This window comes from Hevea brasiliensis, chromosome 14 (genome assembly GCF_030052815.1).
Source record: "Hevea brasiliensis isolate MT/VB/25A 57/8 chromosome 14, ASM3005281v1, whole genome shotgun sequence".
NCBI classification, from domain to species: domain Eukaryota; kingdom Viridiplantae; phylum Streptophyta; class Magnoliopsida; order Malpighiales; family Euphorbiaceae; genus Hevea; species Hevea brasiliensis.
The window spans coordinates 89,954,309-89,979,284 of record NC_079506.1 but is presented as its reverse complement, the minus strand read 5'-3'; the positions used below and the strand labels follow the sequence as shown (position 1 = coordinate 89,979,284).

Sequence of the window (24,976 nt, the reverse complement as noted above, 5' to 3'; positions counted from 1 at the left end):
TTTTATTTTTTTGATTAATTTTGATAGAGCATGCATTTCGTCGATTTGATTTTGAATCAAATTTAATTAATTAAAAAATTAAATTAATAAATAAATTCAAATAGAAGTAAGAGTTCAATCAAACAGTGTTGAATAAAATTTTTTTGCTTTGTTCGGTTTATCAATTCGGATCTATTTTATTGAGATTTTTATTTTTTATTTTTTAGCATACTATAAATTTTAAAAATTACACATTATATAAAGCACATAAAATTTTTTTTAAAAAAATAATAAGTTTGTAAATAAGTTCATAAATTAAAATCTTCACCTAGAAATTAAAAGTTAGCATATATTATAAGGAGCAGGTTGGGGGAGACTCTCATGCCGAATGACTTGTACATTTTTATTTTGAAATGAATTAAAGTATTTTATGTTCAATTTCTTGATGAGATCGGAAAGCATCCAAACCAAATTGTCTGAGTACTTAATTGATTCTTTTTGCATTAGCTTAGTAATATTGCTAAGGACCGCGGGGCAAAGTTTTAAAATTTTTAGAGCTTATTTTAGTAGTTTTTACAAAAAGGGTCAATTATAAGAACTAAACTGTAATTTTACATATTGTGATTGATGACTGTTTGGATGGGCCCAGGAGGGGCTGTGTGATGTGATTGAGTTGTGGATGTATGGTTTGCGAACATAGAAGTGTGTTTTAGCCCTTTTGCAGGTTGGGTAGGTCCTAGGTGTAGGGGAGACTCTGTCGGATTTTCGGCACGACTTAGGACATTTTTTGTCTTTTCTTAGTTTGTATTGAGTCAAATGTACTAAATAATTATAATAAAAATTATCAGATGAGCCAAGACAGCCTTTTTCCTCTGCCCAGCCGCCACAGTGACTGCGGTTAAGTCTGTGAGTAAAATATTAATTTTAATTATAATTTCGATATTATTATATATTCAAACATGCCCATGCATCACTTATAAATATGTATCTATATAGTTAAACTCTAGGCATGTTTTATGTTGCATTCACAACTATTAAAGTGCCGTGGATATTGTTGTGGTAATTTGGAGCGGTGTGCATGAGTTGGCGTGCGTGTGGTATGGTGTTGGCTATGGACAGGACGAGTAGACACGGCTTGAGTTCTTCGCTGGGACCCTGATTTGGTTTATTAAACAAAAGTCCGGCTTGAGTTCTTCACTGGCACAGGTTGGATTAAAAGAGCTGTATAGGGGATCAGCTCCCATATATTTATGGTTTGACATTACCGGGTGTGTGAGTACTCCAAATTACCTTTTTGCTGTTATGATGTGAAAATATTGATGATGTTGCATTTCACTCTACAGGGTGCATTAGTTTTAGATAGCTATAGAGATTATGATTAAAATTGATATTTTACTCTCTGAGTCGAACGCTCACTCCTGTTCATTATTTTTCCAGGCTACAGGAGGATTATTGTTGTGGTTAACCTGCTTTTCTTCTTCGCAGGTTGTTTATTAATGTTTGTGTAATTCTGTTAACTCCTAGAATTTCCGCATGTGTTAGAAATATTCATTTGATTTGGGTCTGTAATATAATTACCATGTTGGACTGGATGAGGGAGCTGAGCTCCCATTTATTTTTATGACATTTGAGTATGTGGAGGGTGAGCTGAGCTCCCCAATTGATTATATATTATGTTTACAGGTCGGGTGAGTAAAAAATTTTCCGTTGAAAGATCAATTTTATGGCAAGACTCTGTCCGGTTGAATTCTTGAAATTGGGACCAAATGGGCCTTAGAATTGGGTTGAGTAATAGTTAGGCTTACTACGGGCCTCAGGGGCTTTAGGCTGGCCCAGGTCCTAGTGCCGGTCCGGCCCATAGGTTGGGTCGCGACATAAAATAAGCACATAGTATTAATTTAATATTATAAGTAAATAATAAAAAAATATTTTTTAAAAAAATTCATATACAAGTAATTTTTTGTGAAACAAAGGAAATTTTAATAATTTTTTTAAACATTCAAACACAAAAATGTGAACTTTTTTTAAACAATAATTTGTAAACACAAATTAAATAGAATCTAATGCAGCAACTTATTCATGATCTTAGTTGGGTGACAGCGCTACCAATTTATTTATAAATAAAAATTTATTTAATTTAAAATTACTTGTTAAGTAAAAAATTATAATAAAAAGATAAATTAATAATTATAAATTATTAAAATTTTTAATATTATAATTATTATAAAAAATTATGGGTATGTTATATATTATAAATCATGTGGCCAAAGCTAAATTTGTAATTGCATATCCTCTAAATCAATTTCAAAACTACTGTTTTTAAAATACTCAGTTTTATAGTGTTATATATTAATATTTGCCAATATATTGAGTATGTTAAGATTATTCCTTTTGAAAAAAAATCATTTTGTTAAAAAAAAATTAAATGTATTCTCATATAATTATATTATTTTTGAAATAATTTTTATTTTATTAAAAATAAATTTTTTATTTAAGTTAAAATAATTGAATTTTTTTCACTATTAAATTTTTAAACTTAAGAATTAAAAAAAATTAATTAAATTAAATTCTTGTAAAAATTTAATTTCCAAGCAGACTCATGTAAAATGAAATGAAACAATTGATTTTAAAAGTTTATACCAATTGAATTCAGCACAACATTAAATTTGGAAGACATTATAGAAGGTTAATTATAGAAGGGTTAGGATAGGGAAGGAAAGAAAAAAAAATTAGATAAATAATTCACGTAATTATCTAAAGAACAGTAATTTGACCCATGGGTTCCTCTAAATAATATTTAACAATCGAATTGAATTAAATTCACATTAGAAAATAATTGATATTACAAATTAGCTGAATTTGTTTTATTATTTTGATTAATTTTGATAGAGCATATATTCTGTCGATTTGATTTTAAATCAAATTTAATTAATTAAAAAATTAAATTAATTAATAAAGTCCAATGAAAGTAAGAGTTAAATCAAATAGTGTCGAATAAAAATATTTTTTTATTTTGTTCAATTTATCGGTTTGGATTTATTTTATTGAGATTTTTAATTTTTATATTTTTATTTTTTTAGCTTACTCTAAATTTTAAAAATTACAAATTATATAAAGCACATAAAATTAAAAAAAAAAAGGGGTTTGTAAATAAGTTCATAATTTTTCATGCAACTTTTCTACGAGGTGTGGGGATAGCCATTGGAATCAACAAAGCTTCCACATTCATAAAAGTCTTGGTAAAATATCATACGCTTTCTCTTTTCGATGGGCATGTATGTCATCATCACTGTTGTTTTGTCATTTGGCATAAAGTTCAAGCTACGTGGAATTAAAATTGAATTTTTTATACAAGTTTGGCACCTTCACATTAACCATTTACTTTATGTCTCCAATAATTTAAAACCATCAATCGCGAATCTTTTTTCTTTATAATTTACTCAAAGACTTTGATTTCACACATAAATATTCCTGCAATCATCGTATGCTTTCAACTTTTGCTTCAACTCATTTCTTTCATCTTTGCTAGAAGGAGACCATGGCTGAAATGATCCTCAGTTTCGGGATAGATGCAACTCTGTCCACGGTGGCTTCGCTCATCACCGATGAAGTCAGTCGTGCTTGGAATCTCAAGAACGACCTGAAAGGCCTTCAAGAATCCCTCACCATGATTCGTGGTGTGCTTCAAGATGCAGAGGAGCAGCAAACCAGAAAGAAGCATGTCAAGCTTTGGCTGAAGAAGCTCAGAGAAGTAGCTTATGAGGCTGAGGATCTCTTAGATGAGTTGTTGGTCTATGAGAATCTTCGACGAAAGGTTGAGATGCAAAGGCAAGAGCAATCGGGAACAGAGGTACTGTCACACCTAACTCCCACTCTTTGCTAGGAATCATACATGATTATAATAAACCTATCATTACTTAAAATTGAAGACATTCTTGGAGCTATTTAAAAGTCACTTAAATACATTGTTAACCCTATTATTCAAACCAACTTTTTCTTTGCTAAATGGCAAAAAGACCCTTCTAAGCCATTGAAAAATATACCAATAACCACTTAAATTCTGATCAAATTAACTAAAAAAGTCTAAAATCTTAACATAATTAAAAAAAAAAAATTTAAAATCTTAATCATTAAGTCCCCGTTAAAGAATTAATAAAGGGACATTTAAGATCTTAACAAATAATTTCACAATCACTTAAGCCCCGTTGAATAGCTAAATTTGCTTCTAAAATTTTAATAATTAAGTTTATAAATAAATTATATTAATTTATACTGTTAATAAATAAATAAAATAATTTTATAAAATCTATAAAATAAATAAGATATTATTATATAATTTATAAATAACTAAATTTAAATTTATTAAAAAAAATTCAAAAATCTTTTATTTTAACTAAACACTAAAAAAAATTCAGATTTTCCTTTCTTTTCTCATCAACCAAATGCTAAACTTTAACATTAAAATCTCATTAAAAACTTTTTAAAGTGTCATTAAAAAATATATAAATATTATTCTATTAAGATAAATAACAAAAGCTATAAAAATATGTTGAAAATTTAAAGTTATTTTTTTTTAATACAAATATGAGATTCAAATCATACTATAATTAAGAAATAAAGAAAACCTAAAACCATTTCTTATAATTTTTTATTAGTGTTATTAAGAAAATTTTTATTTTTATGGCTTTTAAACTTATAATTCTTCTATTTTTATGTCTTTTATTAGCTTTACTAAGAAAAGTATGTCTTTAATTAGTTATTTATCTTACATATAAAATAACATTCATAATATAATTTTCAATGATACTTTAAAAAATTTTTAAGGAGATTTTGAGATCAAATTTTAGTGTCTGGTTGATGAGAAAAAAAATGAAAAATAGGAGTTCTTTTTGTGTCTAGTTGAAGTAAATAATTTTTTTTATACTTTTATAATTATTAAAATTTAATTATTTATAAATTTTTAACAACATTTTATTTATTTTATAAAATTATTTTATTTATCTATTAACAATAAAATTAACATAATTTATTTATAAACTTGATTATTAAAATTTTAAAATTAAATTTATTTATTAATGGGCTTAAATGACTATCAAATTATTTTTTAAGAGCTTAAATGTCTTTTTTTTTTTTTAGTTATTTAACAGACCTATTATTAAAAAATTTAAGAGCTTAAATGGCTATGTTAAAAAGTTTTAAAACTTAAATGACCCACTTAATCTGGCTAGATTTCTTAAAGACTTGAAAGAACTTTTTTTCCAAAATAAATGATTATGAACATGTAAACCAAAACTAATTTGAGATTGCACTAATTTCTTTAACTTCTAATTTCTGGAGGCTTTTAATAATATTATTATTCAATTTAAAACATTTCTTAAAAATTAATATTCTATATATACTAGTCATAATATATGAATATTCTTTAAATTCTTAAATACTAAAAGAAAAAATTTAATCATATATGCCTATATAAAATAACTATTAAAGTTTAATAAGAGAATAATTTTATATATATTTCACTAAAACTCAAAAGATTGGATTGTTGCAGATTCAAAAAATAATAAGTTTGTAAATAAGTTCATAAATTAAAATCTTCACCTACAAATTAAAAGTTAGCATATATTATAAGGAGCAGGTTGAAATGAATTCTCTTCTCCTTTAGCTACATGTTTTAGTATCCTGATGTGTGGGCATTGGGTATACATATATAATAGAGAGAGAGTGTCTGTGATTATGTTTTTTTTTTTTTTTTTTTAGGTGGACAAAGAGAAAAAAAAAAAAAAACAAACTACACTAATCTAATTGCAGTAGGCGGATCCTTAAGAATGACAGTCTCTAAAGAAAGCGACGAAGCCATATCCGCAAGTAAATCAGCACATGAATTGCCCTCCCCATATATATGATTGATCTTAACAATTCAATTTCTAACAAAATTAAAAATATGAAGAAACAGAGATCTGACAGATCCAGGCACCTCACATTCCTTCCTAAGAATTCAACTACCAATAATGGGATAAAAAAAATTAATTAATTAATTAAAATGGAACGAAAGAAGAAGAAATAGGCATTGATTGTGTTAAAATGAAACGAAAGTAGGTAGGTAGAAATTTAATTATGCGTTCCAATATAATAATTTTTCATGCAACTTTTCTACAATAGAATTAAAAAAAAAAAAAAAAGATTTAGCATATGTTTGATATTATATTTAAAAGGTTAGAATTAATTTTTTAAATAAAATAATATTTTAATTTTTAATTATTTTTAATGATATTATTTTTAATAATAAGATTTAGCTAATGGTTGCTTTAGAAACTGGAACTAATTCTTCCCACGCCGGTGGCTTTTTTCCTGCTAATCAATAGCAACAATAGATGTTTATACATCAGCACAGAAATTCTGAAATGCCATGAGTTCTTTAACTATGTTCCGATTTTCTTTGGCAGTAACAACATTGTTGTGAGGCAAACTATCTTTCAGACCAATATTCCACTAGGGGATTCTCGTTTCTGGGTGCTTGGATGTTCTTAATTATCAGAAGGGAGGTGAAGGAAATCATAGGTTTTGCTTGGGGTTGCAATGCTGTAGGAGAACTTTCAACATCTGGGGATCTATTTCCTTTGTTGGAATGATTTTCAGCTTTATTATGCATCTTCTTAAGCAGAACTTGTATTCAGATGAATCACTGAATGTGTCCTTTGTGGAAGATTGTCACCCTTGTTGATAAATTTGATTGATAATTAAGGTGGCGTGATGCCTTAATATTGTAAATTAAGTTTACACAAAAATTTTACAAAAATTTAATTCAATTAATTTATTTTAATCAATTCTCATATTTAAAATAAAATAATTTAATTTTTTAATTTAAAAAAATTATTTTTAAAAATAAAAATTAAACATAATTATATAAAAATTCAATTTTTTTTTCTGTGAAACCTATTAATTAGATTAATTAAATGAAGTTAAATAATAAATTAATTAGATTAAATAAATGTATTAAATTGGACACGTATATAGTACGTACTTTTTACATATTAATGATTTAGTAAAATAGAAAATTTTTAATTTAATTTTCAATATAAAAATAATTTCATTTAATAATTTCATTTCATTTTAAGGTGTGAATTGAACGACATCGTTTGTTGAAGCAGAAACGGCACCGTTTTAAGGCGGCTAAGATACCGACATGCAAGGTTTCCGCTTCGCCAACCACCAGCAAAGAAGCGAGCAAAGAGAGAGAGTGAGAGATGGTGAAGCGAAGAGCTCGAGGAAGGGGAAGAAAGCATGGAGAGCAAAAATAAGCACCAAAGACATAGACGATTTCATTGAGAAATCCACCAAAGGCGCTCTCTCCGGTGGCTCTCTTTCTCATGTTCCTACTTAGTTCCTCTTCTTCGTAAACAAATCCAAAGGTGACCCCTTCTTTTTTTTTCCTCATGGACCCCATTTTTCCTTCACCTTTTCGAACCTTTTTTCCTTCACCTTTTCGCTAACTTTATCTTTAGTTGATTCCTTTTTTTTTTTTTTATCAACTTCAGATGTTTCTGCGAGGCGGAATATTGAGAAGCACAGAGAAAAGGTACTTCGTTGTGACAATGTACTTCAGAAGAATCCTTTTGTCCTAGTGGTACTGTCTTCGAATCAGAAGAAGAAGAAGAAAACTAAGAAAACCCGGAAAGATTCTAAGCCAAAAGGTGCCACGCAAGATGGTTCCAAGGTAAGTAAGCAAGCATTTTTGGAGGATGTTGTGAATACTGTGTAGTGATTAATTCCTTTGAAATTACTCGGGATTGAGATTATTTGGTGGGTTGTCTTAGAGTGATCGTCCTGTCCAGGATTCTGGCATGGTCGACTTGTGGGAAAGTGAAGCTATTGAATTTTTATTGGCTTGTATAGCTTTATAATTTCTGTTAGTTTAGCTTGTTTGGTTGTTTAGAGATGGCAAGGTGTTTATCTTTCCATTGACAATGTTCCGGGTGGATGTGACAACAAAATTAGAAAGGTACTTCATTGGCTTTAAAAATCTAAATTCCAGCTTGTTGTCTTACTGCTACATTGCATATGAGCATATTTCTTTAAATTTGAAAGAATCACATAGCATATGTTCAATTTGGCGTGGCATTATGATATATTGTTTTGCTTTTTAGATATTTAATCAAGGTTTGCTTTGGTCTTCTGGTTATCCGATCATTTACAGGTATCCAAACCATCAGTTATTCCAGCTGTGGAAGTTGAGCCTCCAGGTTGCTCATTTAATCCTTCATTTGAAGCTTAATTTCCTAACATTTCAGATACTCTCAGGTATTGCTTTTCTTTCTGAAATTTAAATTCTTTATATTCTTGTTACTGCAAATTCTTCAATTTAGGATTCATTGGCCCAAGCTGTTGCAGAGTAATGCAGAAAGTCTATCCAAGTGAGTTGGGACGTCAACCTGTTTCATTAACTGTTCCTGGGGAACAGAAAGTAACTGATGAAGAAGATGTGAGTCGCTGGCTTTTACATTTAAGTTGTTTTCCTTAAGCTTACAACATCTGCTATTGTGTTAGATGTACTTTCTTGAGGTGGATGATGGGGATGATAATGAGGAGAATTTAACAATGCTGCACAAGAAAAAATAGGTAAGCTTCATTTACTCAATCACAACAAAGATTTTATTTGTTATCACTATCTACGATGCATGGAAACGAGAATGGTGGCGTTTCCCTATGTCAGAAATGGGATGACATGCCGGCAAGGCATTTCCGGAATTTCTGGAAATGGGAAACACGTTTTTGGACTGGACACGCGTGCCTTAAAAAATGTTAGGTTAAAATAAAAATGCAGACTCTCGACTCGCACCGCATCTGACAGAAGAAGAAGAAGAAGCAGCAGCAGGAGGAGGAGGAGAAGAAAGATAAGGAGAAGGAGAAGGACAGGACTTACCTGATGGCAAGGTGAGGGATTGATCTATGCTTTGTCTCTCACCTTTTGTCTTTCCATGATCCATCCCATGCGTAGCAGAGCTGATTTAGAGTTTTATATTTGGTTATTTCTACTGTTATTGGTGGTTTGTTGTGGTTTAGAGTTTTATATTGATTAGTTGTCTCTACTTTGATTGGTTGTTTTTTTATTTTTATATTGGGTTTTGATTATTTTGAATCTAGTTTGATTTAGAGTTTAGTTTTGCATTTGTGGGTTTGGTTTAAAATTTAGGGTTACATTTAGAATTTAGAATTACAACTAGTTAAGAATATATATATATATATATATATATATATATATATATATATATATATATATATATATATATATATATATATATATACACACACAAATCTTAGGTGTGAGTTCTTAAGTTATATATTTAATATATTTGTAATAATTTGTATATAATTTGTTTATTTCAATTTGTTTTATGTATAGACTAGTCATATATTAACAATTTTTGTAATAATTTCTATAGTTAATATGTGTTTGTATATTTGTAAATATACCCCTATATTTTTTTTACATTTACAGGCTTCCACCATGTTTCTGTTTCCTATGCTTTTGAAAATGCTATTTCTCCATGTCCGTTTCAGCGTTCCCTGATTCCGATTCCATGCTACATAGATCACTACTACACAAATATGCATGTGCACTTTCTGTTCATTCTATTGCTTTAAACCATACCTTTATCTGCTTAGAAATTGAATGTATTTTCAGATAATTGTGTCATCTAAATTCTTTCTATTTGGATGATTATGTAGCAGGTCCACTGAAACAAAGAGGGTGACCAGAGCTGAGTTAAATAGGAGAGCCAGACTCAAAGAACAGCGGAAAAAAGAAGCAGAAGCCAAGAAGAAAGAGGAACTTCAGAATAAATTGATTTGTTAGATGATGATTGTTGATCGACTGAGATTTATTTCAGTGAAGAATGTGTTCTTACCATTGTATATTTCCATCCCCGCTGCAGCTTGCTAGATATCATTTAAGGAAATAGCTAAAGAAGATGAGGAGAAGCATAAAAGACAAATGAGGCATATAGTTGCTAAGCAAGAAAGGCTAAAAACACGTACACCTCACTTGGGAAAGCACAAGTATGCATGCAGTCATCTTTTGACATCTTTCCTTATTGGCCAGAAACAAATATAAATCAATTAGCTGAAAATTTGTTTTTTGGTTACTATCAAGATTTAATTTGTTAATGGATTTTTATTTTTTTGAATCAAAACTTATATTCCGCATTGTTAATCTCAAGCATGACAACACTAATTGACAATTTTTTTGCTCCGGATTTGAGCCTGCTCCGCTCAAGTACTATTATCTGAAGAAATTACTGGTTCTCTCTGCAAGCTGAAGGTGCAGCAGGAATCTTTTTTTCTTTTCAAAAGTTATCCATTAAGTTTCTTCAGATTCTGTTTATTAAAAGTTAGAAACTGAAGATTGTTGCTCATGTCCTTTGTATTTGAATCATATAAACGGTTTCTGCATCCTTCTAAGTGATCAATATAAAAGCCTAGAGAAAAGAGGATTGGTTGTAACAGCACCCAAAAGCCAAAGGTCAGTAGAACTTTTTCATTCCTTTTATTTCCTTGTTAAATGCTTGTTTGCTGGACTCAGGCAGGTGCCTCTACCTTGGAGCATACTCTAGCATGAATCCTTGTTCCATGATAGATACTGAAGTATGCCTACTTGATTCAAAGCCAAAATTTGAAGATGTCAGTTACTTCTAATTGTAAGGTTCTGTCATTAACCATCTAAATAGTCAGTGTTTCATTTGCTCCTTATGGGATTATGACTGCTAAATTTTGAGTTCAAGCAGTAAGACTAAACAGAAATAGAGATAAGTTTGCGTCACCAACTTGAGCTTTGAGCCTTGAGTTCTCATCATGTTGCCACCATCCTTCAGCTAAAACTGACTAGGGAACCAAGAAATCTCACCATCCTTCAGCGAAGAAGGAAGATCGGTGAAGAGCCCGCAGTTCGGCTTTGCCTGAAAGAACCAAAATTCGTCATCCTTCCTTCGGGCAAGCCTATGTTGCTCGACAAAGACTTTAGCCGTGGGCTCCAGTCTCTTGGCTCGGCAGAGGCCCCGGAAGGCTACTGAAGTCCGCCAGGAGTTCGGATGCACTTGAGCTACCGAGACATGATGGAACTTTAGGACGGCCTTGTAAAATTCATCCAAGGCGAAACGGAGCCCGGCCTTCAGCTGCTTTTCATATACTATGATGAGATCGCCTTCGCCAAAAAAGTGATCGACTCGAAGGTTGCTATGGCATTTGATCAGTTCAAAGGAGTCCATTCGCAGATTGTACTCCTGACTTATATTCGCAGATTGTACTCCTGACTTATGGATTGTAGATCGGTTTCTCTCAGGACGGACGGCAGCTCATCAACTGGCAGGTTTTCCCTTTTCGAAGAGGTTACTCGCTTCGATCTGGTAGCCGGACCAGTAACCGGAACAATGGCCGTGCTGGAACGTCCACCTGATCTAATCACATCGCCTTCTTCCGAGGTCCACGAAATATGGACAGAAGGAGGGCTCACAGCTCTCTGACCTTCGGTACCGCTCATTTTCAGAAAACAAAAAGGAAAATTAACCGAGGAAATATCAAAATCCTTACCAGAGTGTAATCGGTGCCCGAAAACTTTTGAAAACGAGAAGGAATGCTGAAATTGCTAGAGGAAGCTCTGAAATGACATAAGGAAGCAAATAAGTCACCTCTCTCCTATTTATACCCGTCTGAGCATTAAATGCTCACGAAGTCCTAAGCGACGCATCGGTTAGCGGAACCGAGTTGCTTCTTTGACACGTCGCAAGAAGGTTCCAGAAACACAATAAAAAATCGGATATATGAGGTCGGTTAACTAAGGTCATCAAATTGAACAAACTCCCGAATCCATGGATCGGTGAATGGTGATTCGTCTAGGGATCAGATCGGATACATTTATCAGAGATCGGAAAAATAACTAATGTGATAACAAAACAAAAAAAACATTTAAATAAAAATTTCATTTCATTTCCAAAAGATCGAATTACATCATTTGGGTGATCTCAGAAGATCGGATTACATCATTTGGGCAATCTCTCAAAATCAGCACTACGTTCTACCTAGCTTAAGACTGCTCCGAATGCTGGCCTATGTCAAAGTCTAGTCTTGTGACTGAATCAAAAGACGTGTTTGATCAGAAAGCCAGCCACAAATATTGGATAGATGTGCAGCTCAAATAGGGTGACTATGATTCTCATGATATTGAGCGGGGTCGCCGATGTCATCGACCAGAACCGAGCGGCAGTCGGGACGCCCGATATGGTTGGGAGCCAAATGAACTTCAAGAGGCGGTCACCAACATTAAGATTAAAATTAGCAGTCCTCTTGTTTGAGATCGGTCTACCGATTGTATCGATAGACCGATTCGAGATTGGCACGGCCGTCACTTTCGATCTTGATCAGCAAATTAGTCCAGTTCCCTCACTGTCATTAGATGACGCTCTCATAGTTCTCCGGTTGTCAGGGTCATAAATTTTCAGGCGAGGGGCGAAGGAAACAGTCGAAAAAAGATCAAAATGGCCATCATGATTAGAATTATCACCAGATAAGCTAGGATTGGGGAATGGATACATTGAAAATGAACTGAAGAAGGAAAAGTGAGGTGTGAAAGTGATTTCTCATTGCCGTATATATATAGGGCCTTGGCATTTATTGCATACAAAATCCGAAGCGGATGCATCGGTAACTTAAGAATTTATTACTTTGACCAATGCAAGTTAGATAGAGAAGAAAGATCTAGAATGAGAGAGATCGGGAAATAAGAGGGGACCCGATGCATGAGATAGAGATCGGAAAAGGGGATGGTCATAATGGGGAGATCGGAAGAAAAGGAGACGACTTAAAAAGATCGAAAAATGTAGAGATGATTAAATAACTTTCAATTAACTCTCTTCATCGTCAGATCCGAGTTAGTTAACGCGTTGCAGGCGCGATCAGATCCTCACCACACATCTCATCTGCAGAAACGCCCACCTAGCCGCTAGACGCCGAAACAGTTAAGGCAGTCCTATACATCTCGATCTCCACCGTTGATCATAATCGTAAGGATGGAGCCAGAGCCCTCAGATAAAAAAGCAGACGACAGGTTCGGCACTTTTTATTCCTAGCCTTTGGATCCATCTTGTAAGGCAAGACCATGAGCTGTTGGATTAAAAGAAGAAAGGATGAATATTCTGAACGGAATCCCGACCCTCTATTTTGATTTTCTTTAATTCTCAGACATCAGATTATGTCCTTTTAAATCTAAACCCTCCGTCTCCTCTAGTGAGATCCTGACCCTTCATTATGGATACCCGCTCCCTATAAATACCTGCATACAATACTGTAGAAGGGAGGGACGAAAAAGGAAAAGGTGGTGATTATAGTGGAAAGGCTCTGAAATTTGATTCAGTCTTGCTACTTGCCATTCTGAGCTTTCGAAGTGCTAAGAAACTTTGGAAACCAGTTTTCTTAAGTATTTTCATCAGAAGGAGCTCTAAGTCCTGAAACTTCCATTTCTAGTTTCTGTGCAACCATCTTCACATCACCTCATTCCCACCGCTCTAGTATCTAGCATTACTTTCCGAGTTCAACTTCGTTCCAACCTATTCCCATCACTTCGGGTAAATTCGAGTCCTTTGGCCATCAACTTTCACCTCTACAAGATTTGTGGATTCCGGAGTCAGCTCGTCTGTCTCCTTAACTTCCCATAGGTAAGCGTCTAAACTGTTATTTTTGTTGAATATTCTTGTTTTGTTTTCTCCAGTTCTCTTTTGAAATTTCTTTTATATCCGGTCGCACTAAATCTCGAAATAGATTATCTAGGCCAATAGTTATTTCCTGTGTCTTCTTTTATTTAATTCGTAAATTCCATTTATCGTCATTTAGTTTTCATTTCTCTCGAGAGTAGACGTTCAAGTCACAGGCAACTTGTAAATACCCAAAAGAATATAGGTAGGGGTGTTTCGACATGAGAACTTTCGGTCTAAAAAAATAAAAATGACAAAGGAAGATAGGTATAGCATAGGTCGGATAGGTTGGAAACAAGAATAGGTCGAATAAGTAAGTTATGAGGTTAGGCCAAGGAACGAGCCCAGGTGACAATATAATAGATCGGGAATCAAGATAAGATTGGACCCCGGGCGAACAACTAAAAAAGATCGAATCCCATAAGTAAAAGAGATCGGATATCGCTAATCGGAGAGTTCTAATAAAGTGATCATGTGGAAGGTCGACAAGGAGTTCGATCTTTCGTCCTCCATCTAGTCATAAGGTCCTGTAGGTTAGGAAAAGCTTTACACGGTTTTTCCTGCACCTTCGGTACTTCATTCATAAAAGGGGTCGAGAAGGGCCCTTTACCAGAATCTTTAGTTCAAAGTTCTTACAAAAATGCCATTCTAATAAACACATTAAGAGTTCCCCGGGGGGGGGGGGGGGGGGGGAAGAGTAATTACCCGAGCTCGATCTAATTCTTAATGTAAACACATTAAGAGTTTGGGGGAGAGTTCTTACCCAAACTCAATCTAATTCTTAGCGGGAAAATATTAAGAGTTCGAGGGAGAGTTCTTATCCGAACTCGATCTAATTCTTAACGCAAACACATTAAAAGTTCGGAGGAGAGTTCTTACCCGAGCTCAATCTAATTCTTAGCCTAAAAACATTAGGAGATCGGAGGAGAGTTCTTATCCGAAATCTCCCGCTTAAATTTTAAATAGAACAGACTAAGAGATCGGGGGAGAGTTCTTACCCGAATTCTAGGCTAAAATTTTAATAAAACATGAGGAGATTGGAGGAGAGTTCTTATCCGAAATCTCTTGCTTAAATTTTAAACAGAACAGACTAAGAGATCGGGGGAGAGTTCTTACCCAAATTCTTGGCCAAAATCTTAATAAAACACGTGGAGATCGGAGAAGAGTTCTTATCCGAAATCTCCGGCTTAAATTTTAAAGAGAATAGACTAAGAGATCGGGAGAGAGTTCTTACTTGAATTCTCGGCCAAAATCTTAATAAAACATGTGGAGATCGGAGGAGAGTTCTTATCTGAAATCTCCCGCTTAAATTCTTAACAAAATACATCAAGAGATCGGGAGAGAGTTCTTACCCTATTTCTTTTCACTTAAATCCAAACTAAAGTATCACAACTTCAATATGCGACTTAACCCCCAACAAAAATCTATTACACCACACCCATTCACTGAAGGGTCATCTCATGTACTTGTATTCTTGGGCAACCCTAAATGGTGAAACATTAAATATTCCTTTTATCCGAACAAAGGATTGACATCATCATTTCACCCCCTAATTATCAGTTTTAATTTATAAAGAGCATAACATTAAATCTGCTTACTCTCGTTAAGGGACAAGGTGGGGTGCCTAACACCTTCCCCACCTGTATATGGACCCCGAACTTAGAACCTCTGATTTTCAAAGTGGATTTTAATTTTCAAAAAAAAATGGTTTTCTTTAATTTCCCTCAAAATTAAAGTGGTGACTCCTCACTTTTCCCACTTCGGTGAGAATTCGTCTGGCGACCGCAAAACCATTGCAACAATGATTCGTTTAAACATACAATTGTATTGCGTTTGGTTTTTGTAATTCCTTGGTGGTAAGAAGTTAAATTCTTCCCGCAATATGTCTTGCTATTTGTTTAAATTAAGAATTGACAATCACATTAAGTTATTTGCATCACATGTTAAATTCTTTTTTTCTTTTTTTTTTTTCATTGCAGAGGATGATGCACATAACACTGCAAATATTTACTAACATTTTCTATGTGCTGACATCTGTTGCATCTTAATCCATTTTAGAATGGGTTTGGTATTGAACTATTTTATTTTGATCAATCCATTTTGATTCTCATATTGTAAGCTCAGTTGATGGGAAAAATAAGGTGGTGGATGGGGTTTTGGATGCCTTCTCTCTAGTCTCTATGTCTAGGATCTTTTTGAAATCTCAAAGCATATTAAGTATTTCTTTCTATTGATTGAACTTTAGTTTCTCTTCTCTCTGTTTGCATTCCAAGAAAAAGTAATACCAAAAAAAAAAGAAAGGAAAGAATATGTTGAATTCAGTATGGTTTTATGATATTTGCTTGATATGAAAGGATATCCAACAAAACCGCATCTAAAAATTTGATATAAGTGAATAATTTCCATTTTTATGGTATGGCATTGAAAACCATCTGGTAAAATTGGTCAATACTACCAATTATTAAATTCTTAGTTAGCCTTATCAAAGGCAAAATCGTTTAATTTACTTGAAAATAACTTGCAAGTTGTTATTCTATCTCAACAAAGTCAAGGGAAGAGACAACAATAGCATTGACATTTTCTTGGTCTGTGAGAGAGAGGGAGAGAGAGAATAGTAATTTTATGAGTGGCTGATAACATACTTTGCTGCTAAGTTAATTTTAAGGTTTAGTTAGCTTACTAGTATTATTACCATTATTATATACATATTTTTTTTTCTTTTACATATGTATTTATATTGTTTTTCTAATTTGGCTTACCATGTTACAGAACAAAAATCAGATAAGACAAGTATATTATGATTCCATCATAATTAGTGGTATTTTTCTCATTATTCATTTTTCACTTAGCCATTGCATAACCTCTCACATGTTTATATCAATGTCATGGGCTTATCATTGATATGGGTCTATGTGGGTGAGCCCACATCTACATTTCTGATAATTTGCTTTTGCTTTGGCCTGCAACAACGCGCTGGCGTAAATATGATATAAAAAAATTAAAAATCAAAGAAATCATACAAAAATTCAGAAGAAAATCTACAAAGGGTATAATATCATACAAAACCAAAAGAAATCTTCGGCAAGATTTTGATATCTACTTTCTTTGTTTTGCAGTGTCAAGAGCAAAAATAAATATATCTGATATTTTTTCTCTTCACTTATTGTGGAAAGAGATATGGATCATGCAATTTTTTTACAATATTATTAATATGTTATTGGGAGGAAAATAATGTTTAACAATTTCTTTATTAGTTTAATTCATACCTACAAGCAAAACACTTTTGCTTACGCTGCGAGTGAGTCATTATATTTAAAATTTATAATGAAAATTTATCAAGTTTGTTTGTTTTTTTTTAAATTACACAATTAAAATATTAATTATTTAAATTTATATTTTGAGAAATATTTTATTTAGTTTTGATAACTGACTCTTCATTTTCCTTTTTTTGGTGAAAATCTCCACTTTTCTTTTGGTAAACTTTTTGGTGATTTACCTTGCTCTTCCTTGATACAGGTCGATCTTAGGCCTGTGGGATCTCGTCTTCCCTTGTTTTTAGATTGAGAAATGAAGGCCTTATAATTATAGAGGGAGCCTAAACAAAAATGGCCGAGTCCGTTCCTATTTTGTGTGTTAAGGCTCAAGCTCATGGACGCTGCAGAGAAGGAAACACTGAAATAAGATTGGTAGCCTGCTTAACAGAATCAGTTAGGAATTAGAACAGAGGAAAGAGATCAATAGACTCATATCATGGCATCCAAGATCCTCCACCTGATTTTCCCCTTGAAGAAACGAATGTCATCTTCAGAAGGGGCTAAATTATTTATGATCAGATGTAATTTTGAATTAAGAAACCTGGACCCAAAGTGACGTTTCGTGCTACAACTTCCAGGAATGAACTAAATTTCAAGAATCAAGAAAAAACTTCTAGCACCATCTGATCAAATATGGGTAGTTGTGCTTATTGTATTAACTATACGGAATATTTGTTGGTCATGGATAGGAAATTAAGAACCTTTTCTATCAATACTCTATCCTTAACCTGTTGAGTTTATGAAAGGGTTAGTCATCTTTCTTTTACTTTAGATTTTTTTGTAGAACCTTGAGAATCCTCCAAAGTTATTTTATTTTTTCAATCCTAATAGCTATTTGGATTTTCCAATGAATCTTTGTTTACATTAGTGCTCAGAATTTTGTTTGACCCATTATTTTTCCTCAAGGAGAAAATCTTGAGGCTCTTTGTACTGTAGTTTGAAACAGGAACCATATATATATATAACATTTGCATAAATATATTTTCAAACCAAAATCAATGAAACCCCTTTTAAGAATTTCCTTATTGTTGTTACATTCCTTAAAATAATCTAACTGGAAATTTCACTTTAGTTTTTTTTTTCCCCAGCTTTGATATCAGGACATTTAATCTGTATTGACAGTGCACAAGTGGCATTTCCCGTTGCAGTTCTTTACAGTACTTGAAGGAGAATTTCATTTCTTTCTTCACTTGTACTGGCCTATGCACTGAACTTAGTTTTTGGACCATTTCAGGATAATCTTGATTCTGAATTACTTATTTGTTTGTTTATAAAATTCCTTCTTACATCTCAATCTCGAAATACGTTTCATTTAAAACTTCACCACCAGAAATTAAAATTTGGCATATATTATAAGGAGCAGATTCAAATGAATTCTCTTCTCTTTTCCTTGCTTGCCACATGTTTAGGTATCCTGATGTGGAACATGGTTATTGTTGAAATTAAAATTTCACACCAAAAAAGTATAAACATAAAAAGGTAAATATAAGTGATTGACTTGATTGATTAGTTATTTTGATGTGTAAAATAATTCAATCACTTATATAAATTATAATTTAATTAATACTCTCCAGAATTTAACAATTATATATTCTTTTTATTATTTTTTATGTAGTCCATGATTATGTTAATTCAACAACTAAAAATGAGATTAAAAAAATAAAGAAATATAGTCATTGATTGTGTTAAAATGAAAAGAAGTAGATAGGCAGAAATGTAATTATGCATTCCAATATAATAATTTTCATGCAACTTTTCTTCCAGGTGTTCAATTGTTCACATTCATTAGTCTGCCATATATCTTAGTAAAATATTATGTGCTCTCTCTTTTTAAAGGGTCCAACAACTACTTTGGAAAAGCGTATATATGCTTTCACTTTGCTTAAAGTAAGGGTGTAATCAATATCAGGATTACTGTTCTTTTGTCATTTAGCTTAAAATTCATTCATATGGAATTATAAAGTGAATTTTTTTTACCAACTTTGGTCCATTTCTGATAGTGCCTTAATTCACATCAACCACTTGCTTATGTCTCCATTATGCTGCAATAGTGAGAATCTTATAAAGAAAGGCAGATCTTTTTTTTTTTGGTTGTTGTGTTAACTTTTAATTCCATTATATTTAAAAGTGCTGCTGATTAAGTTAGTTTATTCAATGAATAAGTATGTATCACTCATTATTAAGTTCCAGTCTTTATCCTTCTAATTTTTTTATAAAAATAAAAAAAAAAATACTAATGAATTTCAATGTCATGCTTAATTACATATCATAATTTTATTTTTTATTTGTAAACTATATGTATTTTAAGTAAGAAAAGAATATATAGGCAGTAAAATAATATTATTAAACTTTCATAACGTACAAATTTTTACTGGTTTCTTGAAACAGAGATGGGCATGCAATAATAACACTAAAAAACTCTTAATTAAATTAGATGCACCTTTAAGTTAGTAATAATGTTATCATTGTTAGGTGAGAAATTGCTTTGATAAGCATATATAAATTGCTACAATGAAATGATTGATTTACAAATTATCTGAAAAAAAAATAATAATAATATCAACGTTTGATTTGAACATTATTTTTCTTCATTGAGAAAATCTATTTTACCCTGCACATTGTTTGTTCTGAAAATGCAATAACATATCCTCATATTATTTGTTGATTATTGTTCTGATTAACTCTTTATAAAACATATCAAAGAAATTAAGAAATATACATAAAAATCATCTTGAAAATCAGCAGAGGTGGATACAAGGAGAGAAAAAAGGTGGCCTTGATACTCAAACATTTTTAAAAATATTTTAATAGATGTAATAAAATATGATTTCTTTTAATTATTAATATTTCAAAATTGTTATTAGTCACTTGAATAAGTGTTGTAAATTTTTATTTTTTTTTTTGTTAATTGACCTCAAATTTTTTATTGGTCTTTAATAATTTATAATTTATATATTACGTTTTAAATTGAAATATCAAAATTATTTAGTTGTCATTGGATAAGTATAAAAGTTTAATTAAAAATTAATTATTTAAACTTTTATATTTATAAATTAAAATTTTAGTTGTTGGTTGTTATTTTAAAATTAGACACTATCTAATAATTTCCAATCACACAATCTAAAATCAAATACATTTTTTTTTCTCACCTTCTATAGGTAAATATAATGTTTTATTTTTTTTTCTTTATCTTGTCTTTCATTTTACTTTCTTCTCTTTATTTTATTCAAATTAAAAAAATTATTTTATCTACAAATGTAGAAGTAGATAAAATTAGTGAATTCAACTTTCATGCGAATTTTACATTGATCAACTTAAATATATATTTATTTTTATATGATATATTTACTTTATTATTTTACTAATTGTCTCTAATTTTTATCGCTCTTTAATGTTAATGAGCACTATTTTTTTAATCTTATTTTATTATGCCATATAATCTAACTATTTGGAGTTTATATTTATTTTTTAGATTTTAAATCTATGAATTTTATGCAAGGATTTGAAATAATACTTTGATACAAAATGATTTTTTATTTTTGTGTTATTTTTATTTATTATATATTTTATACACTCTATTATATATGTGTATGAATATTTTATTAATATATTATGATTGGCCCCCAATAAAAATTTCATGGCTCTACCCTTGTAAATCAGAACAACATTTTCAATATTTGAACTCATCTCAAATTTAATTATCACTATTTCGATAATACTCGAACACATTTAATATTATATATTAATTAATAACATATGTAAAATATGTTTTTTTTTATTAATAGTTTATATTTTAAAATTTTTACAATTTTATAAAATATTTAATTCCTATTTATTTAAATAATAATACATAAAAAATTTATAAATATTATTATAAAATATGTATTTTATATTTAATTAATTATTTTTATAAATAAATTCATGTATTTAACATATAAAATTCAAATCCAACAAAAATATTATTTTTTAAATCTAAACACATTTCAAACCTTATCATATACTAACCGGAATTTGTATTAATATTCCGTCCGGTCGGATATTTTCATTATCATCTCTACCATTTATGTGATCATAGGAAAATGACATCAAGGCTTTGTTTGGGAGAGAAAGTAAATGAACAGAAAATAAAATTACATGCAACGAAAATGGAGAAAAAGATTGCAAACAAAGCTTAAAAGAATCTTTTGCGAGTGGCAAGCATTTTACATTGACATTGACGAGCCAAATAATTAACGTGCGCTGCATATTAAAGAATTATTGCCAACACAAGTACCATCTTCTACTTTTCAAACTCACTCCTCTCATCTCATCTTTGCCAGAAAGAGACCATGGCTGAAATGATCCTCAGTTTCGTTGTGGAAGCAGCTCTGTCCAGGGTGTCTTCGCTCATGGCCAATGAAATCATCAGTGCTTGGAAGCTCAACGACGAGTTTAAAGGCCTTCAAGACTCGCTCACCATGATTCGTGATGTGCTTCAAGATGCAGAGGAACAACAAACGGAAAAAGAATCTGTGAAGCGCTGGCTGAAGAAGCTCAAGGAAGTAGCTTATGATGCTGAGGATGTCTTTGATGAGTTAGCCTATGAGAATCTTCGACGAAAGGTTGAGATGCCAGATCAACCGGGAATGGAGGTACGCAACTTTTTTTCATTCTCCGAAGGCATTCGTTATGTCAAAAAGGTTGCGTTGCATGTCAAAATGGCCCACAAAGTTAGGAAAGTAAATGAATCGTTGAATAAGATTAAGAACGAAGCTATGGGTTTTGGACTTCAAGTCTCATCTAGTGATAGAAAAATGCCTCAAATAGATTTGGATCGGCTGACAGACTCAGTCCTTGACAACCCAGTTGTGGGGAGGGAAGCTGATGTCTCTAAGATTGTGAACTTGCTGAGTCGTTCCTGTGACCAGCAAGTTCTCACCATTGTTCCCATAGTGGGGATGGGCGGTTTGGGGAAAACAGTTTTAGCTAAATTGGTATGTCAAGAAGTAATAGAAAAAAAGCTTTTTGATCTTAAAATATGGGTTTGTGTCTCTGATAACTTTGATGAACAAAGAATTTTGGGGGAAATGCTGCAAACTCTCAATGCAAATATGGGTGGGATGACCAACAAAGATGCAATACTTCAACAACTTGAAAAGGCATTAGAAAGCAAAAAGTTTCTACTTGTTCTTGATGATGTTTGGAATAATGAACGTGATAGGTGGGATGAGTTGAAGACTCGTTTGATAAGAATTAGTACAAGCAAAGGAAATGCTATTCTTGTAACAACTCGTACCGAGGAAGTGGCATCAATAGTAGAGACTTCCACTCATTACAGGCATAAACTGGGTTGGTTATCCGATGATGAATGCTGGTCCATTATGAAGGAAAGGGCACTTAGAAGTGGAAGAAAATCAATCCCCACAGACTTGGAGGACATTGGAAGGGAGATTGCCGAAAAATGTGGAGGAGTTCCATTGGCTGCAAAAGTTTTAGGTGGGACAATGGGCTTCAAAATGGACAAGGAAGAATGGTTGTCTATTAGAAACAGTAATGTTTTGAGTAAGGGTAACGTTGAGTCTATATTGAAACTAAGTTTTGATCACTTGCCTTCACATCTGAAGTCATGTTTCGCATACTGTTCAGTTTTCCCGAAAGATACTCAGATAGAAAAAGAACAATTAATTCGGTTGTGGATGGCTGAAGGTCTTGTAGGGATATCTAATGAAGATGAGGCCAACAAGTACTTTAATGCCTTAGTTCAGAATTCCTTTTTCCAAGATGTTGAAAGGGATGAATATGAGAATGTTAGATGGTGCAAGATGCATGATCTTGTGCATGACCTTGCACTATCACTTTCAAACTCTGAGACGCTGACTTTGGAAAATTGTTCTGTTGTTGATGACATATCATGCATTCGTCGTTCATATGTAGATAGGCAAAATGCAACCATTTTAATGGAATTTCCAACAGGCGGTGCTAAAAAGTTGCGTAGTTTACTCATGAAGGATATTGAGTTTGATGGATCTTGGAAACTGAAAAGCTTGCGTGCCCTACACTTCATGAGTTCTTATGATATCAAAGAGTTGCCATCCTCAGTTGGTAAGTTGAAACTTTTGAGATATCTCAACATCTCATTCACTAATATTGAAGTGTTGCCTGAATTCATCAGCGAGCTCTACTATTTGCAAACATTAAGATTTCTTAAGTGTCGGTCACTTACAGTAGTTCCTAGAAACAAAATGTGCAATCTGATCAGCTTGAGGCATCTTGATTTTGATAATCAGTCTCATATGCCATCTAAGGTGGGGCGGTTAACTTGTCTCCAAACACTGTCATTGTTTGTTGTGGGTCCAAATAGGGGAGGTAGCATTCAAGAACTAGAATGCTTAAACCAAATAAGTGGGGAGTTGGTAATAAATCATCTTGAGGAGGTGAGAGACAAAGCAGAAGCACAGAAATCAAACCTACAGGAGAAAACGAAATTAAAAGCCCTTACATTTGAATGGAGTGATGTAATAGAAAGCAGCAGCAGCAACAACGATGAGGAAGTGTTGGAAGGTCTTGAGCCTCACCCAAATATAGAGAGAATAAAGATAAAGAATTACAGGGGTGAAAAGTTCCCGCCGTGGCTGTATAAGATGAAAATAACGAGTGATTCTGTCACTGTATTCGATAATTTGGTGGAACTTCAATTGTTGGAGAGTAGGTGTTGTAAAAAACTCCCAAGGCTTGGACATCTTCCTCGTCTTAAAATGCTCAAAATAGAAAAAATGAATATGATCAGACGTATAGAGAATGAATTCTATGGAATTGACACTGGAAGCAATGGACAACGGGGACCTTTTCCAGCATTAAAGAAATTATTTTTGAGTTATATGCCGAATTTAGTTGAATGGGAGGCACCAACTGTAGATAAAGGAGGCGAAACAGCTGTGTTTTCTTGTCTTGAAGAATTGAGCATTAGTTATTGTGCTTTGCTGACAAAAATTCCGTTAAGTGATATTCCATTGCTTCAAAGACTGGAAATCCTTAATTGTGAAGAATTGATCTATTTATTCAATGAACTTCAGTCCTTCCAGTCTCTTAAAAGCATTAAAATTGGATGGTGTAGTAAATTAACTTGTCTTCCAAGTGGGCTGAAATCCTTCACTTCCCTGAAATCATTGGAAATAGATGAATGCCGTGAGCTGACATCGGTTCCCGAATATTTAGGAGAAATTCGTTCTCTTAATGATTTACGAATAACAAAGTGTTGGAATTTGATTTACTTCCCAAAGACGATTTTAGGTAGGCTCACTCGATTGAGGCAATTAGCAATCGGTGGTTTCTCTAAGGAGTTGGATTCTTTCCCTTTTCTGAATTCAATCCAAGACCTTCCATCCCTTGAATCCTTAACTATATATGGGGATTATTATGGTGGAGGTAGAACAAAGTCTCTGCCAGATCAACTTCGATGCCTCACTGCCCTTAACTCATTGTCTATATGGGATTTCAATGGAGTGGAAGCTTTGCCAGAGTGGTTGGGCAATCTTTCCTCTCTTCAATCCCTTGAAATTTGGAATTGTAAGAATCTGAAGTATCTACCTACAGCTACAGCCATGCAACGGCTCTCCAAATTAAGGAATCTCCGCATTGCATATTGTTCCTTCCTTGGGGCAAATTGCGCCAAGGGGAGGGGCTCTGAGTGGCCCAAGATTTCTCATATCTCAGACGTACGCATAGGTAAGTTTAGCAAGTTGAACCAAAATAATTTGAAATTTTCTCCCAACTTAATTTGTCCTTTCTTCTATGCTCACTTTTTACACCAATGATCCATTCCATCTTCTTTTCTTTTCCAGATGAGTACTTATAGATCATGAAGGAAACCATGGGGTGAAAAAAGTGTAGAAAAGAATATTCTCTTTGGTGAGTTTGATCTGTGTTCCTCGAATTTATAATGCTCATTCAGGATATGTATCATTA

The 24,976-nt window shown here is 32.5% G+C and overlaps 2 protein-coding genes and 1 non-coding gene across 7 annotated transcripts in view; all 3 read left to right on the top strand.

The window, feature by feature from the left end:
• The first annotated feature begins 3,346 nt into the window (after nt 1–3,346).
• LOC131173096 (putative disease resistance protein RGA3) overlaps nt 3,347–24,976 on the top strand; it is a 41,448-nt gene continuing 19,818 nt past the window's right edge. The window contains exon 1 of the mRNA XM_058134754.1: nt 3,347–3,829. Coding sequence (XP_057990737.1) covers nt 3,518–3,829 — 312 coding nt within the window. The 5' untranslated portion in view covers nt 3,347–3,517. The remainder of the gene's footprint in view (nt 3,830–24,976) is intronic.
• Nucleotides 7,716–8,881, top strand: LOC110670791 (uncharacterized). Of its 2 annotated transcripts, XR_009143142.1 has the most exons (4): nt 7,718–7,978; nt 8,174–8,277; nt 8,368–8,458; nt 8,524–8,881. It is a non-coding gene; the product is annotated as an uncharacterized LOC110670791 (transcript). The 2 variants fall into 2 exon arrangements; XR_009143141.1 differs by having other exon boundaries at nt 7,716–7,978; nt 8,368–8,881.
• Nucleotides 21,317–24,976, top strand: part of LOC131172599 (putative disease resistance protein RGA3) — a 25,074-nt gene continuing 21,414 nt past the window's right edge. For all 4 annotated transcript variants that reach the window (XM_058133806.1, XM_058133804.1, XM_058133805.1 and 1 more), the window contains exons 1-2: nt 21,317–24,736; nt 24,853–24,919. In XM_058133806.1, coding sequence (XP_057989789.1) covers nt 21,361–24,736; nt 24,853–24,866 — 3,390 coding nt within the window. In that variant the 5' untranslated portion in view covers nt 21,317–21,360 and the 3' untranslated portion in view covers nt 24,867–24,919. The remainder of the gene's footprint in view (nt 24,737–24,852; nt 24,920–24,976) is intronic.